This window comes from Ahaetulla prasina, chromosome 4 (genome assembly GCF_028640845.1).
Source record: "Ahaetulla prasina isolate Xishuangbanna chromosome 4, ASM2864084v1, whole genome shotgun sequence".
Classification (NCBI taxonomy): domain Eukaryota; kingdom Metazoa; phylum Chordata; class Lepidosauria; order Squamata; family Colubridae; genus Ahaetulla; species Ahaetulla prasina.
In genome coordinates this window covers 118,000,895-118,017,889 of record NC_080542.1, presented here as the reverse complement: position 1 = coordinate 118,017,889, position 16,995 = coordinate 118,000,895, and the positions used below count along the sequence as shown (strand labels likewise).

The 16,995-nt window shown below is 39.3% G+C and overlaps 1 protein-coding gene across 5 annotated transcripts in view; it reads left to right on the top strand.

Annotated features, from left to right (window-relative positions):
• SPAG6 (sperm associated antigen 6) overlaps window positions 1-16,995 on the top strand; it is a 68,856-nt gene that overhangs the window by 33,666 nt on the left and 18,195 nt on the right. For all 5 annotated transcript variants that reach the window (XM_058183184.1, XM_058183183.1, XM_058183186.1 and 2 more), the window contains 3 exons: window positions 4,741-4,946; window positions 6,022-6,195; window positions 9,286-9,438. In XM_058183184.1, the coding sequence (XP_058039167.1) occupies window positions 4,741-4,946; window positions 6,022-6,195; window positions 9,286-9,438 (533 nt within the window). The remainder of the gene's footprint in view (window positions 1-4,740; window positions 4,947-6,021; window positions 6,196-9,285; window positions 9,439-16,995) is intronic.

The window sequence follows — 16,995 nt, the reverse complement described above, 5'->3', positions numbered from 1 at the left end:
CTTTCTTCTAATCCTCTTGTTTGTAATGTTCATATATTTTACTTTCTGTAAACAAAGACATAAGAATGAGAATGGAACTGCCTCTCCTCTTTGTAATTCTAGCATCAATATAAATGCTAATTAGGATTATAATTTCTTGACCAGTACTGCTGTAATGTAGATATTAAAATAACTAGTTGATTTTTAAGGGAGGAATAACTATGTAATTTTATTCTGCATTTCAAATTACAGATTCTCTACAGCATAGCTTTTAAGTTACCAAATATTCTTAAGGAAAGCATTGCCAGGAGATTTAGATTAGCCTCTTCGATACTTCTATTTTTCATGTTAAGTTTAATTACGCATTTAGAAACCAGGAAGAGTAATGTAATTTGGGAAAAAGGGGTACATTTTAAATAATACTTTTCAGCTCTTCTTTATTATTAATGACAAGCTTTTATTTGTAAAAAATACTTAAACAAACTAGCAACTAATCAATGAGTTTCTTTTTGTAAAAAAAAAGAAGGGGATTTATTTAGGACAAAGAAAATATTGGTTTACAAAATCCCCCAAAGAGATATGGAATAGATTTCTATCTTGCACATCATTCTAGTTTATAAATGGCAAAGACTGGAAGGCAGAGTAAAATACTTGTTACAATGAATTTGTAAATTACCAGAACATGCTTCTAGAGAGAAATGTTTCTTCTCCCATCATGAAGCAATTGTAGATTCAGACACGCAGAGAACCTGTGACCATGGAAACAGTAATACAAAGTGCACAAAATTGACCACACAGCAGATCAGGGGAATAGTTCCTCTCCCTATCACAATAGTCCTTGATTTTGAATTATATCAAAAGGGGCATAGGAAATCACTAAAGATTTCCTTGAAGTGTCCCAATTAACAATGGACAGTTAGTGTGCAGATGACACAGGTAACTAATAAAAATGCTATCTGAAAGCTAATCAGCACAGCTACCAGCACTGTTAACTTCTTAGGGAATAAGGCACATCTTGAAGTTCAAAGGAAGACAGCCACCATGGGGGTTAAATAGTTTCCATATACATCTGGATTTTAGGCCAACTGAGTAATTCCTAACTCCTTGACCTATCTGATCTTGATTTAGCAGGCAATATGGAAACTGAATTGAAGATGGCCATATAAATAAAACAAGGCAGGATACATTAACAAAATGTTACCGTGTGTTCCCAGTCTCTAATCAAGGCTATAAATCATCCTGGAACAAAAGTCACAATAGGTGATTCAGAGATTGAAAATAGGCAAATTAATGTTGGGGAAGAAACAAAAAACCTGATTTCTTATTCCCACCACTTTGAAACTTTTAATGTTCTTTTACATGAATTTTAATTCTAATGACCTATGATATATTAAAATGATAATGAATGGGTGAAACTAAGATTTTTGAGGAATAGGAGTTATAAAATATTTTAATGTGTGTTAGATTTATTCTAGTATTTGTGGTTTTTTTAATTTGCTATTATTTTGGAAATTATTTGTGTTTTGGTGATTTGCTATTGCAGAATCTAGAGACTAAAAAAAAAGTCAGTTTAAGAAACCAGAGATAGACTTTACTAGGCAGTCTTGCCCAATCATATGTTCTCTTATCAGAAAATTTAATTTGCAGGTGGAGGAGGATGTCATTCCCTGATTTAAGCATTACGAAGTAGAAAGTGGAGTTTTAGGAAATGAAAAAGGAAAAGTTCTTTTCTTATTTTTCTTCCATATAGACATTTCTGTATAGGGAGGCTAATTTAACCACTTATGGCAAATATATCTTAAATGTAACATCTTTCTAGGATTCTTTATTATAAAATGTTAACTCTTTGGTATGCTAATTTTCCTTCTCCCCTCCTTAAAACGTCAGTGACTTTATTTTATGTTTCTCCACACACATCACATTTTGTATCTCCCTAATGTTTACCGTTCTTGAAAGCTATTTGATTTCCATCTTTTGATATTTGATGGGTTTGCTTCAGTGGTGAAATCCAATTTTTTTACTACTGGTTCTGTGGGCATGGTTTGGTGGGCATGGCTTGGTGGGCATGGCAGGGGAAGGATACTGCAAAATCCTCATTCCCTTCCCATTCCTGGAGAAAGGATACTGCTAAATCTCCATTCCCATCCCACTCTGGGGCCAGCCAGAGGTGGAATTTGCCGGTTCTCTGAACTGCTCAAAATTTCCGCTACCGGTTCTCCAGAACCTGTCAGAACCTGCTGGATTTCACCCCTGGTTTGCTTTCTTACTGTAGCAATAAAAATAATTCTCCGTATTAAATTGGTTAATACATAAATTGACAATCATAATATTGAATGATTTCTACATTTCAAAATCCATAGGCATTTGGCTACCTCAATTCATTGTTAGAGGAAATGGTAGAAACCAGTTTTTAATATATATGTTTCTTCACTTTGAACAGGTTTTCTATCTTTAAAATTGTTCTTTATGTGGAAGCCTTCTGTACTTTTCCTCCAATCAAGAATTAATTCCAACTGCTACATTCTTTTCCTCTCTTTTAAAGATAAAAAGCAAAATAATCTTTTGCTTGCCAACCAGATTGGGACAATTGGGGGCAGGAAAAGAAGAATTCTTTCTGCAGTGTGATAAATAATGTCTGAATAAACACTATAGTCTTTTTTTTAAAATGAGAAATGAACATTTATATTAGTTATTTTGGTAATTTCATTGCTGTATAGATTTGAGAATGTAAAAGGATCTTTTAGTCCAACCTTGTTTTTTAAATCTTTGATTCCTCATTGTAATTAGCGATCATGTTAATCACATTTAAAAAAAAAAAAACTTATAGTAACATTTTAAGAGTTCTTTAGATCTCCTCCTTCCATGTATTCAACTTGGCTTTTGAATAAAAATGTTTATTTATTTTTATAAAATAAAATAAATAAAAATAAATAAATATTTTTATTCAAAAGCCAAGTTGAATATATGGAAGGAGAAGATCTAAAGAACTCTTAAAATGTTACTATAAGTTTTTTTAAAAAAACAGAACGATTAATCTCTCTGAAGTTCTTAAAGCAAATTCTATGGCCAATTAATTTATGATCATCTAGATTTTTTAAAAAAAAGATTATTCAACCTCTTTATAGTAGTATAGTTACTTTACAGTTATAATTTTCTCTTCTGCTGTTTAAAATATGAGATTAGTTGCTAAGAACTTGTGAGGGGGAGCTTTTATTAAAATGATTTTACTTTTTTGCTGAAATTTCTTTCAGCCCATTTGGATAGTATTTCAGTATTAACTTTTAAGACGGATTATAAAAGGAATTTTGGATATATTTTCTTTTAATGAGGCTTATATATTAAATAAAGTATGTGCCTATTGCTATATCAGGTATATTTACCAAGGGGAAATACTTTATAAAGACACACCTGCAGTACACAAACAGCTTTTATGATAAATAGCATAGTATTTAGATATGTAACAGAGTTTCATATTGGGAATAAAGTAAGGTGAAGTTGCAAATGGAGCAGAGGTTTAGATCATGACAAAAATGTATTACAACATAACAATATTTATAAATATAATATCAACATTTGCATTTCAATTATATAAGAGGAGCAACTTTTATCATAGGTAAAAAAAATTTTTTTACCTTAGCACACTGTATGAAGATTAATAAATATATACAATATAGTACATGAGTAAGGTGGTAATTGGAGAATCAGTTTGTAGGCATTCCCCCCCTTAAGAAAATTCTGCAGAAAGCTTTGATTGATGAACTGTAAATGCAAAATCAAAGTTGGGCCCTTGAATTACGAGAGCTATTTGTTGCCATGGCAATGCAAGGCAGGTTAAATGTTAAAGATAAGAGACTATGTGCATAACAAGGGGAAGACCTAACAAAACCTTATTTAAGCACCTATAATAGCCCATTTGAAATTAATTTGTGCTCATTTTTCATCATCATCTGCAAAAATAGCCCATGCCCTAATCCTTATGTTTGCTATCCAGTAATTTTTTTACTTTACTACTAAAGTTTAATGATAAATATGTTGGAAGAAGGATAATGAATATTTAATATGATAGAGTCTGTATCAATTGTTGTGAATTTTTATGTTAAGATATAATTAACTGGCCATGGTAGTTTAATGTATCTGTCTGTTGCAGTGATTTAATGTAGGAAAAGACCTAGTTTACTGATAAAAAGGTACTATTAAAATGTATGTTGGTGTTCAGAATTAGCAAATTATGTCTTTGAATGAATGGTGATAATGTAATTTAGGTCTGTTATTTTAGGTCTGTTATTTTCTATTTCTTGTATGAATAGGGCAAAAAATCTGTAGTTTAAATCAGATTTGTGGGAGAAGGGGATACATTTAGGTATTTTGGCTTTTCTTTATTGTTAGCAGTGCAAAAGCTGCTTGCTTATTGACCAGTTCACAACAGTCGGAGCTTAAAACGCTGACATTTGCTTACTTTTTAAAAATGCACACATGTGTGGACATACACAGGATAGCAAGCCATTTCAGTCAAATGCACCTCAAATGCGTACACGTAAATGGATATCCATCTATTGACCTGTATTCTTTTCAGCTGAGGACTGGTCCACATGGTTTATGAAACTTGAAGAGCTGATTTGAAATGCAGATGTCCAGAGACTAGAGTCCACCCTCCCTTCTCTCTCTCCCTCTCTCTCTCCTGCTGTATCTGTCAAGGTGAAAAATGGCTTGTACAAGGGTCAGTCACCCACATTCGCTTAATTACTTTCATTGGACCAACAGAACTGTCACAGGCTGTGGTGGATGCTGGAGCTATTCCTCTCTTAGTCCTATGTATCCAAGAGCCAGAGATTGCTCTGAGAAGGATTGCTGCTTCAGCACTGAGTGATGTCTCAAAGCATTCTCCAGAGTTAGCACAGACTGTCGTTGATGCTGGGGCCATTGCTCACTTGGCACAGATGATCCTCAACCCTGATGCCAAATTAAAGGTACTTCTCAAACTAATTTTCCTTTTTCCAACTGAGAATGTGATTCTATATTGGAGAAACTGTATTAATCCTCAATGAACTTTTTTCAGAAATATGCAATGCTAAATTGGAGTGGAAACAAAGGGGAGATCTGATTGCTTGATGTGACTGTTATAGTATTTATAGGATAATAGTAGCTGGTGGATAAGAAAGAGGGCATTTAATATGGTGATTATTTGGATTCTCAGCAATAAGAGACAGATTTGTAGCAGATCTTCAAGAGCTTTTCTGAATTCTACAAAACTTGTTTGTTCTAATGAATTCAGTATGTATAATTTACAAAGTGATAAACTTTTTTTGCCATTTTTTGTGCTTTTAAAATGATAATGCTATACAACATTGTGTTTTGGACACTCAATTTATTTCAGTGACATGCACCTTTGAATAAGTCAGGTAAGTATCATACTGTAGGTACAAGCCTCTAGATTTTTATTAATATGCTCTGGAGGCACCTTTGGCTTAGAGAAAATAATGCACAATAACAGTCGTTAGTATCTGAAATTATATGCATTCTCTTTGCTTGTGTACACCAGTAGTTTTCTTGTGGGGGGGCTGTTAACATTCAGGGTTTTTTTTTAACAAAAAGCAACAGGTTTATAAAATACTTATTTCAAACATTGTAAGCTAACTAGCAATAGTTGATGAAGAGCTTGTATGGTCTGTCCTAATAAAAAGAAACAATGTTTTAATGTGTATGGATTTTAAAAGAAAGTAATAAATAGCATGTCTTGGCTTCTATTTTGAATTGCTAGAAAACTAACGAATTATAGTTAGTTTATTTCTTTAAAAGAATTATGTAGCTGTCCATTTATGTTTTATAAAAAATAAAAAACCCTTAAAACTAGTTAAAAATAGGTTTGCTTCATTAAGAAGAGTTTTCCCTATTTCCTATTAGAAATTATGTTTTTATTTTTATCATTTTTTTGTTTTGAAATTATATATTTTGAGGGGCTCATGCCTTCAGAGTTTGAAAGGGAGTTTTCTGCCTCCTTTTGATTGCATACCCATTTATAAAGCACTCATTCCTGTTTACCAGCGTCAGGTGCTGTCAGCTCTTAGCCAGATAGCAAAACACTCAGTGGATCTGGCAGAAATGGTGGTTGAAGCAGAAATTTTTCCTGTTGTACTCACTTGCCTGAAGGATTCTGATGAATATGTCAAGAAAAATGCCGCAACTCTAATTAGAGAGATAGCAAGACATACTCCTGAGGTAAATCATGTGAATATAAACAAGGTCATGATGTTTGTATGTAAGTGAATGTTTAAATGTGTATGTGTGCATGCCCATGAGTATACAAGCACATATCTACAAATGACAGATATAGATATGCACAAGATTTTCAGTATTGTGCTATAATTATGCAAAGCCTCTATTGTTTTTTGGAGTAAATAAAGAAGAAATGTTTGTTACTGTTTTGGGGCATGCCTAGAATACAAATACGAAAAAAAAAATCAAAATTGGCAAGTTCAGCTTTTTTATTGGTGGATAATAATTAATGGTTCAGCCATATGGGATGATCTATACAAAGTAATAATGAATTATAATGCATCCCTAGGTTGCAATTCAGAGTACAGTGAACAAAATGAAGAGATTCCTGTATATTTAACAGGATGGGTGGTTCTGCTAGGTGGATTTCTCTTGAACGCAAAAAACAGTGGATTTTTAAAAGGAATTGCCATGATAAGGTTATGATTGTTGGGTTGTTTTGAAAATATCTCCTGTGATCTGAATTGGAAATCTTTAAATAATGGCCATACTGCTGAGCAGATCCAAATGGGGGATAACCTAGGGACTGTGAGGATTTGCAAAGTAGGTAGTAGAAGAAAGAAGAAAGACTGACAAAGAAGAAATCATTAGAGGAGGTTTATCCATTTTCACGAAATGTATTTTAATAAATTACACATCCCATAAGTATTTCTTGCCAACTCTGAAATAACTGGTTTCCTGGTATCAGTAAATCAGGAGAAGATACTTTACCCTACAAACTTTTAATAGCTTGGGAGGCAGAGCTTCCTAGGAGTTAGGCACCAGAGAAATAATCAACTCAGCCCAAGGGCTTATATTGGGTTAAAAGAATGAAGTGTATTGGAGAGTATAAATTCTCCCTTCCCCCTTCGGGTGGTTCGGGGACACTTAACAGCTCACCAGGATCTCATTATAAGGAGCTTTTCATTAATTTAAGCCACAAAATCTCGCACCGAAATTCAATATCCTCATTATCTCAGGTGCTTTAGGGTTTGAGGGAAAGGTCCCCTACCCCTTGCCGCCCCGTGCTCTGGAGGAGATATTGCGAGTCGAATGGGAATGAAAGGCGAAGGGGGTAGAAAGATCTGGAAAATCGCCGCTGCCGTCTAAATTTCCTTTGTGCCCCAGAGCCGGGTCTCCGCAGGAGTCCTCGCTGTGCGTCTAAAAGCACTGGCATTTGAAACTGCGGTGGTGGGGGAAGGGGCCGGCCGAATTGCAGCCTCGTTGGTTCTGGCCGTGGGCTTCGATGCCGGACTTTTCGCTTTCCTCGGCCCTCTGCTGGGAGCCGCTATTTTGATCTGGAGGGAATCCTGTTAATAACTTGCTTGTCAAAGGATCGCCGCACGCACTCGGCAGGCATCCTAAAGCCAGTCAGCTGGCGAAACCTCTGTCACGCAGCATAAGTTGCTCAGCTTTGCAATGACTGACTTGCCTGATGTTATTGGAAAGTGAATGAAAAGCTAATTGTTAGGAATTCAGACCATAATAAAGCCCTCAAAATGTAGCCAGAATATTTGTTTGGCTGGTTGATGGTTAGCCTAGAAAATAGCCACTATTTTTAAATGTCTAATAAATCAGTCCAATAATATATATTCACTAGGATAGCTATAAAAAATAAGAACAGCTAAACTGACACTGATCTGAAAAGGCTTTTAGTACAAGGCTTGAGGATTTTTTAAAAACAAAGTTTGATGCCAAAACCACCTTGACAGACCACAGGCAATGGGTCTTGAGACTAAGATCTGGCACAGTCGGATATATTCTAGAACATTCCTCATTGCTGATGCTGCTCCATGTAGTTTAAACAAATTGCCACACACTGAAGATAATTGCTTGATATTTGGATGCAGCTGCTTTTTTTATTTTCACCAAAAGCCTTGAATCCTACTCCATGACTAGTATTCCACAAGAGTGTTGGCCTATGCATCATTGCCCACTTATATTTCTTCTTTTGTGGTGATCCTGCATATTCTATACTAAAAAATTTGCCCCAGGGTGAGGGGACAAGAAAAGAGGATACCCTAGAGAGAGAAGTCTAAATTACAGCCTTATCCTCAAGAAGGCCTTTTCCTATGATATTTTGTAATCCAGAGGCAGGTCTCTGATGAGGTCTTTAGTTTACAAATTGGCATGCTTATAGATGCATAGCGGTACTAGCACTAGAAAATGATGTCTATATAAATATATTCTCAGAGCATTAACAAGCAGTGTTGAATGCTTCATATATTTCCAAAAATAGAGCAGAGATGCTTTCCTCCATGCTATAATATATACACACAATAGGACTTATGGGCAATATCATATTAAGCCTTTTATACAAAATTGCAGTATGAAAGCTGTTTTAATGAGTTTTAGTCCTTGGCTTTAGGGAATGATTGCTGGAAGCATGTTAGTTATCTAAAACCTTTGATTGTTTCCAGCTTTTTTTCAGATATACCTCAATTAAGTCCTGATCTATCAATTCTTGGCCCAAATAGTTTGAGAAATGTAGAAAACTTTTCCATTCAACTGCATTAGTTTGTGTGGATCAAAATGCTGGATTTAATTGGTTTTTGGTATTATCCATTGTAACTTCCTTTATGGCATAAGACAACTTTCCTCTGTCCCTGCAATGCTATTCTTTCTCTGTAGTTGATGGATATCTTACATAGTATGTTTCTTAGAATTGAAAATACCAGAAGACATTTAGTTGACTCTTAGTTGAAATCAGTCATTTGTTTGCACAGAATTGATGTTCCACTTCATAGTAGTGCTTATTTATTTTCATTTATTTAAATTATACCTCTCATTCCATCTTGCCAGAACAAACAAGAATGGCTAGCAATGTTCCAAATGATAAAAAAATAAAGGGACATAATTAAAATAAGTTAAATATTAAACTCTTGAAGGCATATTAAGTAGATAACTGTATACATTACATTCTGTTTTCTAATTTGTATGTCTCATTGAACATTTATTCAACATGTAATAAATAGTTTAGGAAAAAAAACATGAAATGATATAGTTTAGTAGTCATGTGAAATGATAGCATCTTCTGACTGTATTTGTTTTCAGCTTTCACAACTTATCGTAAATGCTGGAGGAGTAGCTGCCATCATTGACTGCATTGGTAGCTGCAAAGGAAATGTTAGACTCCCAGGTATTATGATGTTGGGCTACGTAGCTGCTCATTCAGAAAACCTGGCCATGGCAGTGATTATCTCTAAGGTTAGTTTCTGGGCCTTCCAATGTTACAATCAGAATGCTGGTTATAGAAGTTGGCTCGAGTGCATATGATTATTTTTACAGGTCAGGGACAAAACATTAGCCAAAGGCAAATAATAAATATGTTTATAAGAAGGATTTTTGTGATGTTAACAGCCATCCTTGGCCCAGTTTCCCAGTGTATCCTTTCTTAAAGGGTTACCTTGAGGATAAATAGGAAAGGCAAAAAAGTTATTTTCCTTTGAAGGGAAGGTAGGTCATAGTGTAAACATTAAATATATTTTTGTATACCCACTTGCTTTTATAAGCTAGTAAGTATGGCAATACACATAACTTGCTGTACAAATACTGATAAAAGTATGTGCTGTTTAGTTTAGTGAACTCTGAAATGTTGGATTTTCCCAGTATTGTTTGCTTGTAAGTTGTCTTGTCTTTAAAATATTTCGGTATGAAAAAAGTTATCTGTATATAAAACACACACACACATGCACACACAGTTTTGATTCCATTATTTGGGCCACTGCGGTATTGACATAATAATTCAACCCAGGTACATTTAAACATATGTATATATATTCCATTGATTAATAGCACTATGAATCCACATGTATTTCACATACTGACTGAAATCAAAGGGATATTAACGCAACAATATATTATGTTTAGTTTGTTTATCAACAGTCTGTTATTTTTCTTTAAAACATTCCACATACATACCCAGAGATGTTCAGTGAACAGAGATTATGAAGGAAACAGTATGTAAATTGCTTGTATTTGTCTTATTCAAGGTAGCTTTTTATATTACCAAAATAAAAATACCAATTATTTTATAAAATTGTGCAATCACCTCAGTTAGATGTCTTATTTCTTGTTCTTGAAATGCAGGGAAATAGCAGAATTTTGGGTCTGGTTCATTTTAAAAACGATTATGGATTAGTTTGCTAGCTGACAAGAGTTTTTGCATTTTCATGAGATGCTAATTGACTTGCATTTTCCAAATAGCAAAAAGAAGACTACCAATGGTTTATTAAAATAAATATTTGATGTCTAGCTTTAATTGCCTTTAAAATGAGAATATCTAAATTAGTTATCTTCTATTGCATTGGAGTGTGAGTTTTGTTTCTATTGTGATATTTTTTAGATACAAAATTATATTCAGTACTAAAAAAACCCAAACCTAGTCCATCTGAAAAAAAGAACATGCTCTTCTGAAACCTTCTTAAATGTATAAGCCATAAGATAGGCTCTAAAAAATGTAAACATCATTTGATTTTTCTACGCTTGTTTATTTGAGCTGGGCAGACATTTAAATGAGGTTTTGGATGTGAGGTTTTTTCAGCTTCCAAGAGGTTCTAGATAGTCCTAATATGAAATTTAAATACTTTGTGGGCATTACAGATATAGCTAATACTGTTTCTCTCTCTTAATTCATAAAATGATTATTAGTGGATATAAAATGCATTAATTTATGAGTATGTAGGCACAAACTATCGTAATTATAAAATTGGCAGTCTATAAGGCAATCTGACTTGATGAAAGTTTCAATCAAGTTTCAGTGTGCGGGTGACTAATAACTTATTAGTGATATTTAAATGTATTGTGTGCAGTGAACAAAAGGGAAAATAGAGAACCAAATATATAATTATTCCTACATGGTGGAGGAAAAAGCAAGTGGGAGGAAATTTGCAGCTATCTCATATATTAAGTGTCCACCTTTGCATGCCTTTCAGTGAGACTCAAGACAGCGCCATACTGAAATGAATGGAAGATGAAGCTTGGTTGCCTTCCAGAAAACCTGGGAAGGAAACCTTAATCTTTGAACTTTCAGCCCTGATAAAAAGGCTGGCATTATTTTTCCTTTGAGTGTCATTTGTGGCATCTGCTCCCTGAAACATTTTTGAAAACAATAAAAGTGTCAGCTCTTAATGTTCATGTCTCAATAAGCTAGCAGATTTAGTATTTTAGTGAAGCTTACATTTGTAGTGTTCAGTAATGATAAGATTGCGCTAACTGATCCTAAATGACAACCTAACACAGTCAAAAAATGATTTATTGGAGCATTTGTAAAAATTATCATGCTAGTAAGTAATGAAAAATTGATGGAACAATCAAAAGGTTAAAATATTATGGGATTTTCAAAGACAGACTGATAGTCTCAGTTCATAACACTCCAGATACAACTGTGGTTGTAAAGAAGAAAGCATGGATAATTAATGTGGCAATATCAGGGGATAGTAAAAGATAAGATGGCAGTTGTGGCCAGGAGGGTTGTGCGCCAATTAGGCCCTTTTCTGGACCAACAGTCCTTACTCACAGTCACTCATGCCCTAGTCACTTCCCGTCTTGACTATTGCAACGTGTTCTACATGGGGCTGTCCTTGAAGAACATCTAGAACTCCAGCTGGTGCAAAATGTAGTGGCCCACATAGTTTTGTGCAGACCCTGGCATGCACATGTATTGCCTCTCCTGTGGGAGCTGCATTGGTTGCTGATTTACTTCCAGGTGCAATTCAAGGTACCGGTTGTCACCTTGAAAACCCTTCATGGCTTGGGACCAGGTTATCTGAGGGACACTCTCTTGCCGGTCACATCTTCCCCACCCATCAGAGCGGGGAGGCAGGGAATGTTGCAGGTCTCATCCCCGAGGGAGATAAACCTAGTGGGATCCAGAAGAAAGGCCTTCTCTGTGGTGGCTCCCTCTTTCTGGAACATCATTCCCCCAGAGATTAGAATGGCCCCCACTTCTGGAAGATCTGGTTCTGCCAGCGGGCCTGGGGAACCCAGAACGAGATGGAGCCCATTAAATGGCTCTTGTGATCTGCTGTTGCTGGGGTAGGAGGTTTATTTATTTATTTATTCATTTTATCACATTTATATACCGCCCTATCTCCCAGGGGACTCAGGGCGGTTCACAGGCAAGTAAAAAGCACATATAAATACAGACTAAAATAACAGTTAAAAAACTTATTCTACATGGCCGAATTATTAAAAATTTTTTTAAATGGCAAAAGGTCAGAGACCAACTGCTGGAGAAATGGAGAGAATTTTGGAAAAGTTATCTAATATGGACAAGAAACTGGATGAAATAAGAGCAGAAATTGTGACTATCCAAAAGGATTTAAAGGACACTCAACAAGTCTCAGCAGAAAACAAGCAGAAAGTGGAAGGTCTGGAGGAAGAGATGCGGGCAGTGCAGAAAAGAGAGGAGACGACAGGCAATGCTGTGCTTGGACTACAGATGGATAAAATGTCTTATTTCCTTAGGTTTCAAAATCTGGAAGAAGTGGACCAAGAAGACTTGAGAGATGTTGTGACTAAACTGTTGGGAGAATTTCTTGGGAGAGGTGTTGACTTTATGAATTGGGATGTGGATCGAGCTTATAGAGTTAATTCAAAATATGCACGCACGCATGCAGTTCCTAGAGAGGTTCATGTCAAATTTGTGAGAAGAGAGACGAGATGAAATTCTTAGAAAACATAGGAGTGGGGCACTGACTTATAGGGGCAGGAGATAGCCATTCTGAGGCAGATTCCCAGACAGGTACGTGAAATGAGAAAGAAATATTACTTTTTGTCAAGCAAATTGTACCAGAGGGGAGTAGGCTTCAGATGGCTGATGCCAGAGGGATTGATGATTTTCCGGGAGGGCATTACGAAAAAAATTAGTACAATTGCGGAGGCTGCGGCCTACGTGGAGGAACACAAAGCCCTCCTGGAATTAGATGACCCAGGAGTTGAAGAAGGGGAGGTTATAGACCATGGGGAGGCGGCTGCCGCTGTTGCGGCCCTGGAGTTGGGTCAGGCTGAACCCAGAGTTCTGAGATCCAAAACTAGGAAGTGACAATGATATTTGGTATTGTGTTGGTTTTCCTTACTCTCCTTTGTATGATATTCTGATTATTCTTGACCCTTCTTTATTGCGTATGTAAGATTGATAAACTTAGCTACTTCGTATCACCTGCTTGCCATATGGCTGTTGTATGTGTTTAAAATTTTGAGTGAAGCTTACATTTGTAGTGTTCAGTAATGATAAGATTGCGCTAACTGATCCTAAATGACAACCTAACACAGTCAAAAAATGATTTATTGGAGCATTTGTAAAAATTATCATGCTAGTAAGTAATGAAAAATTGATGGAACAATCAAAAGGTTAAAATATTATGGGATTTTCAAAGACAGACTGATAGTCTCAGTTCATAACACTCCAGATACAACTGTGGTTGTAAAGAAGAAAGCATGGATAATTAATGTGGCAATATCAGGGGATAGTAAAAGATAAGATGGCAGTTGTGGCCAGGAGGGTTGTGCGCCAATTAGGCCCTTTTCTGGACCAACAGTCCTTACTCACAGTCACTCATGCCCTAGTCACTTCCCGTCTTGACTATTGCAACGTGTTCTACATGGGGCTGTCCTTGAAGAACATCTAGAACTCCAGCTGGTGCAAAATGTAGTGGCCCACATAGTTTTGTGCAGACCCTGGCATGCACATGTATTGCCTCTCCTGTGGGAGCTGCATTGGTTGCTGATTTACTTCCAGGTGCAATTCAAGGTACCGGTTGTCACCTTGAAAACCCTTCATGGCTTGGGACCAGGTTATCTGAGGGACACTCTCTTGCCGGTCACATCTTCCCCACCCATCAGAGCGGGGAGGCAGGGAATGTTGCAGGTCTCATCCCCGAGGGAGATAAACCTAGTGGGATCCAGAAGAAAGGCCTTCTCTGTGGTGGCTCCCTCTTTCTGGAACATCATTCCCCCAGAGATTAGAATGGCCCCCACTTCTGGAAGATCTGGTTCTGCCAGCGGGCCTGGGGAACCCAGAACGAGATGGAGCCCATTAAATGGCTCTTGTGATCTGCTGTTGCTGGGGTAGGAGGTTTATTTATTTATTTATTCATTTTATCACATTTATATACCGCCCTATCTCCCAGGGGACTCAGGGCGGTTCACAGGCAAGTAAAAAGCACATATAAATACAGACTAAAATAACAGTTAAAAAACTTATTCTACATGGCCGAATTATTAAAAGCAATATAAATAATAAAACCCATTAAAACCAGTATAAATTTAAAATCTAATCCAGTCCTGCGCAGATGAATAAATGTGTTTTAAGCTCCCGACGGAAGGTTTGGAGGTCCGGAAGTTGAGGAAGTCCTGGGGGGAGTTCGTTCCAGAGGGTGGGAGCCCCCACAGAGAAGGCCCTTCCCCTGGGTGTCGCCAGACGGCACTGCCTAGCCGATGGCACCCTGAGGAGTCCCTCTCTGTGAGAGCGCACGGGTCGGTGAGAGGTATTCGGTAGCAGTAGGCGGTCCCGTAAGTAACCCGGCCCTATGCCATGGAGCGCTTTAAAGATGGTTACCAAAACCTTGAAGCGCACCCGGAAGGCCACAGGTAGCCAGTGCAGTCTGCGCAGGATAGGTGTCACACGGGAGCCACGAGGGGCTCCCTCTATCACCCGCGCAGCCGCATTCTGAACTAACTGAAGCCTCCGGATGCCCCTCAAGGGGAGCCCCATGTAGAGAGCATTGCAGTAATCCAGACACGTCACGAGGGCGTGAGTGACCGTGCATAAGGCATCCCGGTCTAGAAAGGGGCGCAACTGGCGCACCAGGCGAACCTGGTAGAAAGCTCTCCTGGAGACGGCCGTCAAATGATCTTCAAAAGACAGCCGTTCATCCAGGAGGACGCCCAAGTTGCGCACCCTCTCCATCGGGGCCAATGACTCGCCCCCAACAGTCAGCCGTGGACTCAGCTGACTGTACCGGGATGCCGGCATCCACAGCCACTCTGTCTTGGAGGGATTGAGCTTGAGCCTGTTTCTCCCCATCCAGACCCGTACGGCTTCCAAACACCGGGACAGCACTTCGATAGCTTCGTTGGGGTGGCCCGTGTGAAAAGTACAGCTGGGTGTCATCAGCGTACAGCTGGTACCTCACACCGAAGCCACTGATGATCTCACCCAACGGCTTCATATAGATGTTGAACAGAAGGGGCGAGAGAATCGACCCCTGTGGCACCCCACAAGTGAGGCGCCCTGGGGCCGACCTCTGCCCCCCTGTCAACACCATCTGCGACCGATCGGAGAGATAGGAGGAGAACCACCGATAAACGGTGCCTCCCATCCCAATCCCTCCAACCGGCGCAGCAGGATACCATGGTCGATGGTATCAAAAGCCGCTGAGAGGTCTAATAGGACCAGGGCAGAGGAACAACCCCTATCCCTGGCCCTCCAGAGATCATCCACCAACGCGACCAAAGCTGTCTCAGTGCTGTAACCGGGCCGGAAACCGGACTGGAACGGGTCTAGATAGACAGTTTCATCCAGGTGTAGGGGAAACTGATATGTCACCATACTCTCTACAACCTTCGCCGCGAAGCGAAGGTTGGAGACCGGACGATAATTACCTAAAACAGCCAGGTCCAGGGAAGGCTTCTTGAGGAGGGGCCTCACCACCGCCTCTTTCAAGGCGGCCGGAAAGACTCCCTCCAACAAAGAAGCGCCAGAATCGCCTGAGCCAGCCTCGTGTCACCTCCTGAGTGGCCAGCACCAACCAGGAGGGGCACGGGTCCAGTAAACACGTGGTGGCATTCAACCTACCCAACAACCTGTCCATGTCCTCGGGAGCCACAGGGTCAAACTCATCCCAAACAATGTCACCAAGACCACCCTCAGACGTCCCACCTGAATTACCGCAATTTTGGTCCAGACCGTCCCGAAGCTGAACGATTTTATCGTATAGATAACCGTTAAACTCCTCAGCACGTCCCTGTAACGGGTCATCCCGCTCCCCCTGGTGAAGGAGGGAACGAGTCACCCGAAACAGGGCGGCTGGGCGGTTATCTGCCGACGCAATGAGGGAGGAGGCGTAGCAACGCCTCACTTCCCTCAGTGCCACTAGGTAGGTCCTATTATAGGACCTCACTAGTGTCCGATCAGCCTCTGAACGGCTAGACCTCCAGGAACTCTCTAGGCGTCTTCTCCGGCGTTTCATCCCCCTCAGCTCCTCGGAGAACCAAGGAGCCGGTTGGGACCTGCGCCGGGTCAGAGGCCGCAAAGGCACGACACGGTCTAAGGCCCCCGCCGCGGCCCGTTCCCAAGCCGCGACAAGTTCCTCAGCCGTGCCGTGAGCCAGACCCTCAGGAAATGGCCCAAGCTCCGTCCGGAACCTCTCCGGGTCCATCAGGCGCCTGGGACGGAACCAACGTATTGGCTCCGTCTCCCTGCGGTGTTGAATGGCGGTCAGAAAGTCCAGGCGAAGGAGAGAGTGATCTGACCATGACAAAGGTTCAGTGACTATTTCCTTCAAGTCCAGATCCTTCAACCACTGACCAGAGATAAAAATCAAGTCCAGTGTGCCACCCCCAATGTGAGTAGGGCCATCAACTACTTGAGTCAGGTCCAAGGCCGTCATGGAAGCCGTGAACTCCCGAGCTGCTGTCGATGACGAGCCGGAAGATGGCAAGTTAAAGTCCCCCATGACTAAAAGTATGGGGGTCTCTACTGCTACCCCAGCAAGCACCTCCAGGAGCTCGGGCAGGGCAGCTGTCACGCAGCAAGGAGCC